Below are 15,869 nucleotides of genomic sequence, written 5' to 3' on the forward strand. Positions count from 1 at the left end.
ATTATCATGTGGAAGAGACGACGAAGGATTCTCTGCGCGGTTACTGAAGTGCTAGAAATAGCAGGGAAATCTGTAAATGATTCATACTCTAGCATCCTATAACAGAAGGACACTGGATAATGTGAGCCTCAGAGCATTATACCTGAAAACAAAATGTACCGTCGTCGGTGGAATATCAGTTCAATCAGAACTGAATACAGTCTATCTAAGCAACAACTATTTTCAGCAAGTAAAAGAGAAATAAAGCAAATTTCGTGATAAATTCTTATGAGCAAGGTTTAACAGTGCGAATGAAAACGATGACTTATTCATTCTTATTACGTTCCGGCTGATTCAAAAGGGAATATACTAATCGCTGTTGCATTTCGTCATTGGTGAATCATTTCTCCTTGCAGACGAATGTGTGTTCACAATGCATTCGATTTATTAGCGTGAGGGGACTTCGTGGGACACCTGGTGTTTCAACATTATTACATCTCCTCAGTCAAAGGTACCTCTAAGCATTGAATCTAACAGAAGTTTGTGGCTCTTGTTTATAACTACAGCAAATAAATTATTTGCTGAAGTCTGCTATCTGTCAACGATAATAAATCCCTATGTGTATGGTGAACAACATTAATCGAACCGGTGACTTACATATTCATTCGTAATAAGTTCTACTCTTGTAAACAACATAAATGAAGGTAGAGGTAAAAAGACGACAGATCAAAATATACAGCACAAAATATAATGAGGTTCAATGAAACGGAATTGGTTAATTTCTTAAGACAAACTAGAACCACGACTGAGTTTAAGCCTAGTAAAGTAAAATGAAGCATGAGGTTTCCTTTTCATGAATGATACGGCTTCTGATTTTTGTACATGGCCAGAAATTTTGAAGGGAGTGTGTAATCGATAGGTTTGACCCAAATACTTTACAGTAACTTTACTGTATAGAGGGATGAAAGGTGAATTTTGAACTGAAGACGTAAAGAGCCGGAACAAATACTACAAGGTATTTTCTCCGACGTTCTAACGATTCTGCCTGCTTAATAATAGTAATAATAATAATAATAATAATAATAATAATAATAGTTTGGATTTCAATAATAATAATAGTAATAATAATAATAATGGTTTCCGATTTAGTTACAAGCCTAGAAATTTAAAGGAGAGGGGACTAGTCAGTTAAATCAGATGCGGTACTTAATTAGTATTTTATTTTATTGACCTCCAAGGGATGAAAGGCGAAGTTGACTTTGACAGGAGAGACTGCTCCTGTGCCTGGTTGCATGATATAATCCTTCATTCCGTTTAACGTCATCACCTGGTTAAGTGATACTTTTAGCAAATATTTTTCCCTTGCCTCTGCTTCAAAGAAAGCGTCTTCTCTTCCTCCCACAACTCAAGGAGGTGCAGAAAAAAGCGATCATGGATGCTGTGTCTTTTTCACTGATTAAGTTATTCTATTTAATCTCATTGTTTTTGTTTTCTGTAAATACTCGTTATGTATACGTTAAGAAATTAATCCGTATTTTTCGCATGTAGACAATATGAGGGTTCAATCAATCTAATCAATGATTCTATACGTTATTTGATATAACTTAATAGATACAACAGTTTACCCGGCTATCAAGTAGTCAACAACAAGAACTTGTCAGCCTTCTGAAGTATATCGAAGAAACCCTGATGCCAAATTGGAATGGATACAAGGATTTTGGAGAGCTTCAAGAAAGAATGGCTCGTATAAGGTTTATACTCGAAGAGAAAAATGGCACAGTCAGGACGACTTCAGGTAAATATTTTTTTGATGGTGGGCCTATTATTGTCTTTTAACTGTGTGCTTATTGGGTTCGAGTCCTAACCAGGTGAAAAACATGGGAAGAGGATTAAGAAATATGCTTTCTTAAACGCGTATAACATTGCAGGCAAGACTGGAACACACACCGAAAGAGAGCCAGGCATGCGTGCATTTATATGTAAATATATATATGCGCCCCGCCCTATATATATATATATATATATATATAAATCGAAATATTAATATTTCTACATCTCTCTAAAGGAGTCTACGGCAGCAGTACTGGATATTAATAATTATTGCCAAGCTGACATGGCAGTCCAGGAATATAGGACGAATGCTACCGTTGATTAGCTCCAAGAGCTGTTCGAAGGTTATAATGGACACAGGTGTGTGTGTGTCACATAGCTAACTATAGGCGATGGCCTCTTGGAGCTAATCAACGGTAGCATATGTCCTATTTTCCTGCACTGCCATGTTAGCTTGGCGATAATTATATATATATATATATATATATATATATATATATATATATATATATATATATATATATATATATATATATATATATATATATATATAGTCAATTCAATGAAGAAACAATTTTAAAAAAGGAAATAAAAAAATAAGAAAAAAATGAACGTGAAGATGTGCAGAAGAATTATAATAGCTTGACGCTCGGTGAACGGAAAGTGTTATTAACGTTTCGAGTATAGCTCTTCGTTGGAAAGCAGAAAAGGGAAACGTCCAAACAAGGGAAAGGAAAATCTCCAGGGATATATATTGGATATATAGATATTGGGTATGTATGCATGTATGTATGTATGTATGTATTATGTATGTATCTGTCTATCTATACACACACACACACACATACAAACGCACACACACACACACACACACACACACACACACACACACACACACACACACACACACACACACACACACACACACACACATATATATATATATATATATATATAGAGAGAGAGAGAGAGAGATAGAATACACAGATAGACAGATATAGACAGACAGTGAGCGAGTGCATATGTGCATGTGTGAATGCATTATGTATAAGATGGGCGTGTACCCTCGAATATGATTCAATCTTCTAATAATACTAAACAAAATGTTTAAATTGAAAATCATAAATTCACATGCCCACACCCCTCTCCTTCACATTTACACAGACAAACGACAAGGTCAGTAGATTGTAAACATTGTCTCCTGCTTTAGTTACTTCTTTTAGTTGATTCATCACGGTTGTACTCCAATGCAGACAACAGAACCCAGTCTTAACTCAACAACATTAATACACAGTGACTGTTCATAGCCAACAATTTCATTCACGTAAAACATTTTACACAACCTCCAAATGAACAACATGCAATCAAAATGTTCAAACTTTAGAAATACTAGTTTTCAAAATTCTGATGCCCTTTCATGATGACTTTATATATCCATAGCTTATAGAAAAAAATCAACAAATTTTAGCAGTTAGTTCAGCAGCAGGCACAGATATATTACACATTAGGGTACTGCTCCTATACTCCAGGCCGTGTGTTTGCTACTCAGATATTTTAGAAATACCCCTTAAACCTACATCCGACTTTATAGGCAAACCATCAATCCCTTACATTCTAGCGTATCATCCCTTTGTCTTCCCTACAAATATCTCTGCTTATCTCAACTGTGCACTGATTCAATACAAGACTGATACTATATTTTATCAATATACCTTGGAAGAATGAAAGTTAATGTCGGCGGGATTTTAACCTAAAACACACACAAAGCGACTTAACAAAATACCAGACTTTTCTGCTGATCTATCGTTTCTGCCGTCTTCCCTAGCTGGTATCTTTACGAGGTGCACAAATGCCGTATTCCGAATGAATAAGGTGGCGTAATCCAATGGTAGAGAATTAAGTGCTCCAAAACAGTCGGAAGGATGAGGTGTCCGCGTGAGCGTCCAATAATCCACGTGTGGTTACATTTCTGAAGTGTGTGTGTGTGTGTGTACACTTCAGAAATCGCCAATAGAATAAGACGCCAATAGAATAAGTACCAGGATTAATAGAAAAATAATCCGACTAACCCTTTGAAGTCTATACCCTAGCATAGTCGCAGTACAGTGGCTGAAACAAATAAACGATAAAAAAAATTTAAAAAATGTTGCCATGAATTATGAACATAAATAGCAAATATTTGTAAAACAAAGTATTTGTTAATGTTTATGGATTATTGATATTGAAATACTCCAGAATGGTAAGTTGGCAAATACAGTAGAGTGCCGGATTTAATAGCAAATATTTAGTAGCATTCTTGGTTCAAATACTCAGGTGTCGACTTTCCTGTTTGTGTCTTGAAAGGAAATGTTATTAATACAATGAATATATTGAAACTGATATGTGGAAGTTATACATATATTTGAAACAGATTGAACTTGTATGTAGCTAAACCCTGAAATGAATAAGAAAATAAAACAGCTTTAATCACCACTTCTTAATTAATCATTATGAATTATTCGTTCACAGATGGTAGCCAGCAATCAGTTGTCATTCAGTTCAATGCTTTGAAAGATCTTCTTGGCAAATACGGAGTAAGTATACAATATCTTTCATTTCAGTAGTTTGACTGTTTGTGCTTCCTTAACTCACAAGCAATACATTGGTTCCTTGCAGTAATAAATTAATACTTCGATTTCTCGAACCATTAATTCCATGTCAATTCAATTTCCTACACTAACTCATATCATCGCTCGTAGCTATGTTTCTCTCGGCCTATCACGTCTTCTTCCGGCAGATTGCCTGTTGAATGTTTGTTTTTTAAAATGTCGTTTCCTCCCGAGTGTACGGCTTTTACATTTCCACCTCAAAAAATTGAACAGCTGAAAATGAGCACCAGCCTAGTGCTAGTGGAACCCTTTTCCTTTCCAACCGTTACATCTTACGTATGTCAATAGGAACGAAAGCAGATAGTGTGTCTATATCTGCCCGCAATAATATATGTACCTAAAATAATCAGTGAAAGCATGGTTTGTGCATAATTTATGTCATCAGTTCTAACACCTATGGTACATATATATGAGCTTTGATTGGCAGAAAGTTGCGTAAAGATTTAAAAAATTTCTGATGATTAAAAATGAGAAGTATATTTTCATACAAACCTGTATGTATGTATGTATGTATGTATGTATGTATGTATGTATGTATATATGTATGTATGTATGTATGAGAAAGAGAGAAAGAGAGACAGCGAAATAGATAAATAGATACACATATATGCACAAATATATGAAGATATATACGTGTATATATATATATATATATATATATATACATACATATATATATATTCGTATATATATATATATATATATATATATATATATATATATATATATCTGTATATAGATATATATGCATATATGCATATATTTGTATATGCGTGAATGTGTGTGTGATGTATGTGTACACATTCACGTGCGCGCACGTATGTATGTATAATGAATCTTCGCAGATGTAGTGCTGCTGCTGCTGAAAGCCAAATTTCTGATTTGTCATACAAAGGAAGGAAGTAAACAATAATGAGGACAACATATAAGACTTATTTATTTCTGAATTATATACTTCCTTTTTTTTTTCTACCCTGTTTATTAGACGCACCTGACAAGTAAAATTAACACCGCTTCCGGTTACTGATGGTCCGACACCTCTTTTAATCCGGACACTTAATTTTGCCGCGACCCGATAGTCGAATTCGTTGGGTGGGCAAAGCTGCGGCGTGTGTGATGGGTAATCATGCGTATAAACTGATTAGCCTAAAACTAAATCTATCCTATCCTTGTAAACTAAATCTTGCTTCCTAAGGTGCCACTCTGGAATCAAAATACGGAAACATATCTCTCAATCAAGACAAAATATATGGATCGTCTTAATCCATAGACAGAGAGACCTGCGAATTGCAATCGGCAACAATGGTCCACGTTTTGATAAAATCAGGGAGAAAGAATTCATTGAAATCTATGTGCGTAATTGTGATTGATTTCACTACTTAAAAATTTGACTGATTGCTCAATTATATTTGCTCTTAATATACTTAAAATTGTATTCCATTGTTGGTTACGACGACGAGTGCTCCATTTGATTTGATCAACCGAACAGCCTATTCGTGAAATTAACGTGCAAGTAGCTGAGTACTCCACAAATACACGTTCCCTTAACGTAGTTCTCAGAGAGATTTAGCGTGGCATAGAATATTATAAGGCTGGCCATTATGAATTACAGGTACTGCTCATTTTTGCCAACTGAATAAACTGGCGTAACATGAAAAAAATGTCTTTCTCAAGACACGCCACCGGGCATCGAACTCACGACCTTACGATAGTGAGCCGAAAAGCCTAACCACTAAGCTACACGTCTTCACTGAAAAAACAGAAAAAAGCACTCCGTTGGTTATGACGACGAATGCTTTGTGTACTAACTTCTTCACTTAAACCATTCTCTTCCTATGGAACATAGCTCATCGACAAATTTCCTTCCCCGTTCTCGACTTTGGTCTGTGTTTTCTGCTTTTCTCCAGTTCGAACCCTACTTCCTTTCGGACATTGCTGCACTGCATCATAAGTTACTCTGAGGGCCTAACTCTCTTTGGTATTGTTGGTTTTAAATTGTCATCCATACTTTTGTAACTTAGCTTATCTAGCTAAGTGTGTTGGCCCTACGTGAAGCCATTTCTACCTCTGGCAAGCGGTGCTTTGTATTAATCTGGCATCTATCCTTTGACTTATACTTCATAGGAAGCTTGACCTGGAGTTTGCACTCCGCTCGGATAGTTTTCAAGGTCACTGAGGCACTGAATCCACTACCGGCCTCCACCCACTGTTATGCTCTCACAGAGCTGGTCGCTTTCCACGCCATGCCACCCTTAGGTAATTATGGAGCTTCTTAAGCCACGGCCTAGACGCTACAGGCTTCTCCCACCTCGTGCCACCGGGGCTAGACCGAGGGAATGGTAAAAAGCCGGACAGCATAACAGTTTTCCCGTTCCATGAGGCTAGGCCCCTCATCTGGGATGTTACATGCTGTGACACCTTCTCCAGTGGCAACTTTGAGTTGTCAGCTACCAGCCTAGGTTCCACCTGTAGCAGTTGTAACCTCCGCCGTTTTTGGCCCCCAGACCATATCCCTGCTCACGGTATTTTGCGGTCCGTATGTGCGAGCCCCGTGAGACAGAGAGCTGTTCCAGCACTTCACTCTCCCGCTATCTTCTGGGGCCGTTTCTATTTTGTCTGCTGATGCCATGAGAAATGTTTTTAAAATGAGAGAGGTAAGATTCTCCGTTAATCTTTCTATTTACATATACACACACCATACAAAGAACTGAAAAACCTGACACTGCGCACATAGGAAGAAACGAAAACTACAATTCACCTCATAACCACTTTTGGCTATAAACTAATTATGAATGAGTACACTGGGGTGATTTAAAATAAAATAAAAAATATTAAAAAAAGACATGAAAAAATACTTGTAGCTAGTTTCTTATTTGATATTTTACAGGACTTCTGGGCTTACTGGGAGACGTACAAGGTAATTGTGGAGCTTCTCAAGCAACCGAAATTTGTGTTGGTTTGTGATAAGTGGGAGCAACTGCGGTTTGTGACAACAGCACATTTCGTTAGGTAAGTTCTAAATATTACAATATATCAATCAATCCTGATGCGTTCATCAATTATTTTTGTTGTTTTTTGCCTGTTTTGTACTATATATAAATACATGGCAGTGGGAAGGTAGGAAATTGGGGTGGATGAAACAACGAAGAAGAACCTTTCTTTGTGTGGTCACTCTACCTGCTAGAAATAGCAGCCAATTTTTGTTTTTAGTCACTTCTTGCTGCTTTCAAGAAAAGTATTAAGGAATATACTATGAATTAATCATTTTATTTTAAACTAAACGATTACACCTGTTACCTACCTACCTACCTACCTATCTGCCTGCCTACCTACCTACTTAACTACCTATCAGTCAACTTCCTTTTTTTATTTAATCACATTGATGATGCTATTTCTTTACTGAGATTTCGGCGTATATATAATATTTCTGATAATTTCTGGACATATATTATCATGATGAAATTTGAATGATGTCTAACTCAAGCTCGGCTAATGACACAATTGAGGCTCTATGGAATTATTTTAGGCATAAATCTTCTGCAGCCCAGATTTTTCTCTTTCCTATTTGCTATATAAAAAGAAAGACGTTTCTTCATAGATTATTTTTCGACATTTATTTTTATCCTTTACTCTAAATTCGTCAGTTACATTTTTGTTTCTTTAAGCACCATTTATTTACTTTACTTTTAGATTTTGGGACACCAACCTGGATGTTGATACTGTTGGTAAGGTTGAGCAAATCGAACAAACTGTCGTAAACAAAAGTCTTGCCCTCCATGAAACTCCTAGGGACGACATGATTTCTAGTGATTACACTGTAGCTACGGAGAAAGAAGAGACAGAAACCGAGCAAGTTGTTACTTCTATTGAGGAAGAAGAAAGAACATTTTTCATAAAAGACGTTGTCGATCCTTTGTCAAAGAATCTTATATCTTTCCAAGAAGGCATTGTGCGAGGAATCATTGATCAAACAAACGCTCGTTATGTTAATCCTTACACAAGAGAAAGCATGCCCATCAGAGAAGCCATGAATTCAGGTCTTGTGAAACTAGAGTGGACCACAAGAAATAAAATTCGAGAAGAGAAAAGATCCTTTGGTTTGATAACTATCAAAACAACCAGAGACAGCCGTCCGTACAACATTATGCAAGTCATAGATCCGTCCACTAACAAACCCATTCCAACAACAGATGCCGTCAAGAAAGGTATTCTTGATATTACAAATTCTGTGTATGTAAAAGGCCCTGATGATACTGTTCCAATTCCAGAAGCCATTGACATGGGGAAGGTCATCATCGAATATACTGGTAGTAAAGATGCGAAGCCTGACGTTGTGACCAAAACATATGCAGTTCATGCTATTGTTGATCAGAAAAAGAAAGACAGAGTGCCTTTCGCTGAGGCAATCACCCAGGGATTGTTCGATAAGCAAAATGGTATCTATATCAACAATGTTACTGGAGCCAAAATACCTGTCGGGGAAGCTATTGCGCAAGGTTTCATTAAGGCTCGTTTGGTAACCGATCCAAGCAAATTAGACATAAACCCAGAAAACACTGTTGTCATTGAAAGAGTTCAGAATGTGCGAGATAAGATTACTAAAGGTTTGAAGGTGGTTAGTGCCATGAAAGCTGCCAAAAAAAATTGATTCCTGAACATTATGAACCATCCTATCCAGGAAGAGGGTCGGATCGAAACAAAAGCCAATTCAATTGGAGTTTTGAATTTAATAAAGCTGAACATATTTGATAAAATTTAGCAGTAAATAATTATGACATATGCTTCCACTAATAATTTAGCAGTAATAATCATAACACATAATACCATTAATTAAAAATATTAACAGTAAAGGTTGATGGTACATATTATCCCTAATACTCATTTCGGCATATATGTACGCACGCACAAAAATACACACACATACGCGTGCCTATAATATTAGTGATAAAAGTGTTAGTTTATTTCTCTTTATACTTGTTTTGTGATTCTAAAGTTTCTAAACTTAGTGTATATTTAAAGACTGGTTTCCTTCTTCTTTATTAGTTTCACATGTTTTGGAGAGATTTACTTGAAGGAAATAATTTATTTTCCCCCATATATTATATTCTAAAGAAATGAGGTAAAATATTAAAGAGATTTGTGGGTATTTCATTGTCTAATATACTCTAATAAAACATATATTTTCATTATAGATTTTTATGCAAAATTACAAGATCTAGTTATATTTAAATAATGTCAGTATATATAAGTTTCTGCATAATATCCCAGCATTTATTACCTATTAAACAAATTTAACGACGGTGTTGACAAAAATTATCATCGGATATTGTTTTCTTTTGTTAAAGCGTGTAAATTAAATTTTTATCACGTCCTGCGACTAATATCCACTTCAGAATAGTTTTCAATTCATTAGATATCTGCACGTTATTTTTTTCGGGGCATTTTAAGCTATTTTAAGACATAAATGCATGCATGTATACATATATATATATATATATATATATATATATATATATATATACACATACACAAAGAAATAGTGGTTCTTTTATTGTATATAGCTGACGTGTTTTGTCATGGAGAGCAACTGAAATTTTCTATTGCAAATGAGGTTTTCTTACAGACTGTTTATTAACATAATCATAAACATGTCAATGAATTTTATTTATTATTCTTTTCTCATGAAACCATTATTTGGGAAGATAGAAAATCTATAATTGGGTTCAGATCATCTTTATAGTGCGTTTAATATGGGATTATTCTATAAATGTTTATGGGTGAGAACTAAATGAGGTGATGTAATAATTAGCTTACATTTTGTTTTAATAATTCGTCCATGTTGAATGATTAGAAAAGTATATGGGATATAAAGAATTACTATAGTTGTAAGTTAATAAGGTCTGCACTCTTTTGTCTTTGATCTTTCATTGCTTTAAACGATAGCTAAATCTCCAAAAATCAACTCGGAAATCTATGCTGCCAGGTAACTTATTGTGATATATTTGTTATGATTTGCTCAAAGTAAATCAAACTAGTGCTTAAAGAACAACCTTTCTCCATTCAATAGATAGATTGAAATACTATCTGCAAATAAATCTGTAGAATCTTGGCACAAACTACCAGTCATTCGAATCGCTGCATATATGTATACACACATACATACATTTATCATATTGTAATTTGTTCGTTTTATACGTTTAAATTTTCTTAGACTAGTAAATATTTACACATATATTTCATTCTTCTAAGTAGTTTCATAATTTCCACGTCAGCTTTACTGGCCATAAACAATTCTTTTTCTCCGATCTTATCTTCTAAGGCATTGGAAAATCCTATAAGGTTAAATTGTAGATTATGATAATTTATTTATATACCCAATTAAAACAATTATTTGCACTGCACTCTTTTTAATGCAAAAATACAAATCTAGTTATATTTATATCTATAGTTATATTTACGCCTAGTTATACTTTTGTCTTTAAGTAATTTTTCAGCTATCATTACCTCAAAGTATTACCTCTATTTAGAAATCAGAAAATTAACGATGATATTCACAAGAATTATATCATCGAAATTTGTGTTGAGTGAGGGTTAGAGGGTAGGAAATATGTAATTCTATTTATTTATCACGCCTTGAAACTATAAAACAGTTCAAAAGTGTTCTTAAGACAATAAGCATCCGCGCATTATATTTCGGAATATTTTAAGTTATTTCAGTATACATACATACATACATACATACATACATACATGCAAACGTACGTACATACATACATCCATACACGTACGTGTGTACGTATGTATTTATGTATGTGTGTCTCGTCTGTGTATATATATATATATATATATATATATATATATATATATATATATATATATATATATATATATATATATGTAAATATATATATTTATATATATGTATATATACACACGCGCGTGCACACATACAAGCAGAACGGTTCTTTTATTGTATATAGCTGGCATATTTTGTCATGAAAAGCAACACAAATTTTCGAATACAAATGAGATTTTCTTATAAACTAATTATTTACATAACAATAAACGTTCCGATGTATATTATTCATTGTTCTTTTCCCATGAAAAAATACTATTTGAGAAGAAATATATAACTTATACTATGAGTAGATATGTTTAATATGGGATTATTCTATAAATGTTTATGGGTGAGAACTAAGTGAGGTTAAGCAATTAGTCTACCTTCTTGAAAATGTCTGTGGGATATAATGGGTTTGTTTCTCTAATTGAAGGCAAATAAAGTCTGCGCCCTTTTGTCTTTGATCTTTCATTACTTCATATGATAGCTGAATCGTTAAAATCAAAGCGAAAACGTTATACTACTAAAGTACTTATATTTGTAATGATTTGCTCAAAATAGATAAAACGAGTACACAGAAACGAAAATCCCTTGGAGTACTGTTTGCAAGGAAGTCAGCTAATAATTATATTGTATATTCAACGTGTAATCTTATACCAGAGCGAGGTATATTTGAATTAAATCATACATCCATACATGATCATATAAACTAGGAGATAAATTATGAGCATTTCATACCTGAATATGTAATTTATAGCTATCTTCAAAGGCAAAAAAGTGGCGCAGATGAGTTTGAGAAAGTTTCGCTTAATTATCATGCAAAGCAGAAATCAAAGTTGCAAGATTTATATTGTTAATGAAACAGGGGGTAAAAAAAAAATGATGTTAATAGTCGATATTTCTAGTGCAAAGTCATAAGCGAAGTTGCAAGGTACAGTCATATTAAATATACATTTAGTTTTGTTGATTATTATCTATGGTACTTATGCAACTATTTTTTCCTACTAATTCTAATATCATTTATATTATTATTATTATTACTAATATCATACTAAATATCAGCCGAAACTTTGGAATGAAACCGTTGTGATTAGATATACTAGTCATTCCAGCTAGGGTATCGAAACATTTTGGCTTCAGTAGCAAGATAATTTACTTTACAATACATCACTAACACGCTTACAGCCGACACTACTGTCACGCATCCTAATCTCTTTTCACTAGTTATGACAACAGTCACTATTACTAAACTGAATAAACCGACAGAAATAACAAATCCGGTTGAATAAACTACTATATATTCTAATTCAAGCAATAACGGGGCCGATTTTCCTCCTTTGTCCCTCTGAGGTTGAGAGTATAAATCTAATTAATGCGCTTGTGGTTAGTTAATATTTCTATCAATCATCCTTTCCAAAAGTGACCTTATGCGTAATCTAAAACATCAACATTAGTAACACTTGACTTTTTTTTTCTCTAAATTACAATTATTAAGTAAGACGATCAGTTGTAATTAAAAAGATTAACTAAAACATATAACAAATATTTCCAATTGAATCATTTTTTGTATTTGTATTCTAACTCTATAAACTTCTCTATTGGTCAAAGCCACACTCCCACTTTGTATTTGTCACACACTAAAATAAACAACAGTTATGTTTAAAAAAACAACGTTATGAAATAAAATTTATTTTGTTTGCAAATGTTCTTTTGTTATTTTTACTTTTCGTCGCATAATAATCCTTTCTACTATAGGCACATGGCCCGAACCTTTTGTGCTGAAATCCAAGTGCTCAAGTGGTACTTATTTTATCAACGCCGAAAGGATGAAATGCAAAGACAACCTCGGTGAAATTTTGAACTCAGAACGTATAGACGGACGAAACGCCGTTTTGTCTGGTGCTGCAACGATTCTGTCGGCTTGCTACATTTCGTCGCGTAATAATGAAACGATTTGAATCGAGTCAATGAGCAAATTGATCTCATTGTTTTTTTTTTTCCTTATTCGTTGGTTGGATGAATATCATATAAAAAAAAAAAAACTGAGATTCAGAGACATGTTGAAGTGAAAGTTCAGATGCACACACACACACACACACACACACACACACACACACACACACACACACAACATGAAGTAACACGTACTCACAAACACGCACAAACATGCACACATACACACACGCACTGACAGACACAGTCACATACATACTTTATTACTCGCGCTCACACACTCGCACCGCGATCCCACGTTACAATCTCAATCTCACGAGTTTCTTCTACTGCTGAGACAACGAGGAAAAATTTGGTGTGGTCAACGTACCAGCTAGAGATAACTAAATAAATATCTTGCATTAGAATAGAGATATAATATGCTGAAGGAAGATATAAACTTTGGTATTGAGGAGTTGAAATAAAAGATGCAGGCTAAAGCATCCAAACTGAAAAGATTTCTACAAAAGAATACAATACAGAATCAATAGAACGCTCCAGTACGACTGTACCAAGACCTCGGGAGTAGAATATAGTAAGACAGACTGAAACCAGATGCAGAAGAAAGCAAAAGACTTTGGTCAAGCATCTATGTACAATGAGGTACAATATAATAGATATGCTGAATGGCTTAAAAATTTGAGTGGGGTTAAAACAAATGCGAGGCAAAGTGATATTGAAATAACAACTCTGATGATATGCATGCAAACCCAAAGGATCTCAACTGGAAAGCTTCTGGACCTGATTGGGTCAAGGGCATTTAATTGAAGGAGCTGATATCTTTACGTGAACGAATCGCAGCTCAAATGGCTTGTTATACAACCGGCAGAGATACCCGTAAAGATGACAGCTGGTAAGTTAGTATTCTGTCAGAAGGATCCTTCTAAAGTTAATGCAGTAGATAATTATAGACCCATATCTTGCATAATAATTGCTCCAGCTTTTAAGTTAAAGCGATGTGGAAGCATTCCGGAAGGTGTAAGAAAGTGTATAAATTCCATGGGATAATTCTGGACTTCTTCTTCATTATCAGAAGTTACTGATTCGGTGCTTAGATATATCTTAGTTTCAGTGGGCAATCTACTTAGAATTTCTTCATTGACTCCTAAGCAGTACGAATTTTTAGGGGATAAGGCCACTCTATTTTTCATTTCTTCTGCTGCCCCAGGAATATCAATAGTATCTTCTGCGAGATTATCAAGAAAGCTTTGAAGAAATACACTTTTAAGTTGTAGTAGCCAACTCGAAAAATCTTGTTCATTTGTATTTGCTCTCATGTATTGCATAAGTTGTATTTGATGAAAATTATTCCACATAGAGGAGCGTTGGAGGTAAGCATCAAGTACAGCTGCAGGAGGAGCTCTTGTAACAACTAGAAGAACTTGTCTAAAATATCCTCCTAGTTTGATAATTTTCCCATCAAATATACTATTACAATTCATATCTGATAAACAATTATCTATAGCTTTCAAAGCATAAACTGGTATCATTGAAGCTTTGTCAATAATGAAGTTTTTTACTCGCCTAAGAATGTTTCCATGATCAGAATTTGGTGGAACATTGCACACACTTGTTTCACTCAAAGGAACTGGAAGCTTGAATATTCCGTGAAGTATTTTACCACTTTTCAAGAGTGTTGCAGCAATGCCAGTCCAGAAGCCAAGGGAAATAACTCGAATTTAATCCTGACTTATCTCCCTTAGCGTGACAGACACCGACGGCACAAACGTATTGAGATATAGATAATAATCAGAAGACAAGAAATCACGGAAACGTTGACGATTACCAGTTACTGGAAGACAACAAGGATAGAGAAGGTCCCTAACTTTTGGCTAAAACACCTCACCAGTACTCACTCACATAGCATAAGATATAACAATAATGAACAAGGAGAAGCACGTTGCCTACTGATTAATCCATCATGTCTTTTTGATTTCAGTATTGTGAAGAAGGAGACGAAAAATTCAAAAATACAATCCCTTAAAATTTGAACTGTGAGAATTAGGAATATGAAAACTGTAAAAGCTGTGCCTGTAATTATTGATGCATTAGGGCTTATGATTAATGATATAGACGAATGGTTGCAGGAGATTGGAATGGAATGCCTTGTAGAGCTTCTACAGAAAACTTGGCTCTTAGGAAAAGGAAAGGTTATAAGAAGTGTTTCGATTATTTGAAATATTATTGAAAACTTGCGGTTATCTAAGATTATAGGTAGTAACTTGGTACCCACATGAATTCGGGAATAAGACCAAACCTGAGTCAAGTCGAATAATAACAATACTATCTACTACAAGCATAAGCCCGCAAGTCTGGGTGAAGGAGTGAGTCGATTTTATAGACCTCAGTCCTCAACCGATACTTATTTTATTGACTCTGAAAAAAAAAAACGAAAGGCAGAAGTGACCTCGGTCACATTTGAACTCAAAATGTAAAGGCAGAAGAAATGCTGCTACGCATTGTGTACTTTATTTTATCGACCCCGAGAAAATGTAACTCATAGTTGATCTCAGCGGGATTTGAACTAACAGTGATTCTACCAGCTAAACGCCCCTACCCCAAAGCTTAATTACATCCGTGAT

General features: G+C 34.7%; 2 protein-coding genes across 8 annotated transcripts in view; one reads left to right on the plus strand and one right to left on the minus strand.

Moving 5' to 3' along the window:
* The window catches only part of LOC106868256 (uncharacterized), a 211,202-nt gene extending 198,204 nt beyond the window's left edge, over positions 1–12,998 (plus strand). For 6 of the 7 annotated variants that reach the window (XM_089357846.1, XM_089357851.1, XM_089357850.1 and 3 more), the window contains 4 exons: positions 1,591–1,774; positions 4,318–4,382; positions 7,345–7,466; positions 8,148–9,982. In XM_089357846.1, the coding sequence (XP_089213972.1) occupies positions 1,591–1,774; positions 4,318–4,382; positions 7,345–7,466; positions 8,148–9,105 (1,329 nt within the window). In that variant the 3' untranslated portion in view covers positions 9,106–9,982. Of the gene's footprint in view, positions 1–1,590; positions 1,775–4,317; positions 4,383–7,344; positions 7,467–8,147 lie in introns of all 7 variants that reach the window. The other variant, XM_089357845.1, reaches the window with a different exon arrangement.
* Positions 12,999–14,192: 1,194 nt separating this feature from the next.
* On the minus strand, positions 14,193–14,777 carry LOC149134221 (uncharacterized). Its single transcript, XM_089358209.1, has one exon. It carries the CDS (start codon positions 14,775–14,777, stop codon positions 14,193–14,195), a length of 585 nt encoding a protein of 194 aa, XP_089214335.1.
* Positions 14,778–15,869: the final 1,092 nt, after the last annotated feature.

Source organism: Octopus bimaculoides, chromosome 9, assembly GCF_046866305.1.
Source record: "Octopus bimaculoides isolate indiv1 chromosome 9, ASM4686630v1, whole genome shotgun sequence".
NCBI lineage: Eukaryota > Metazoa > Mollusca > Cephalopoda > Octopoda > Octopodidae > Octopus > Octopus bimaculoides.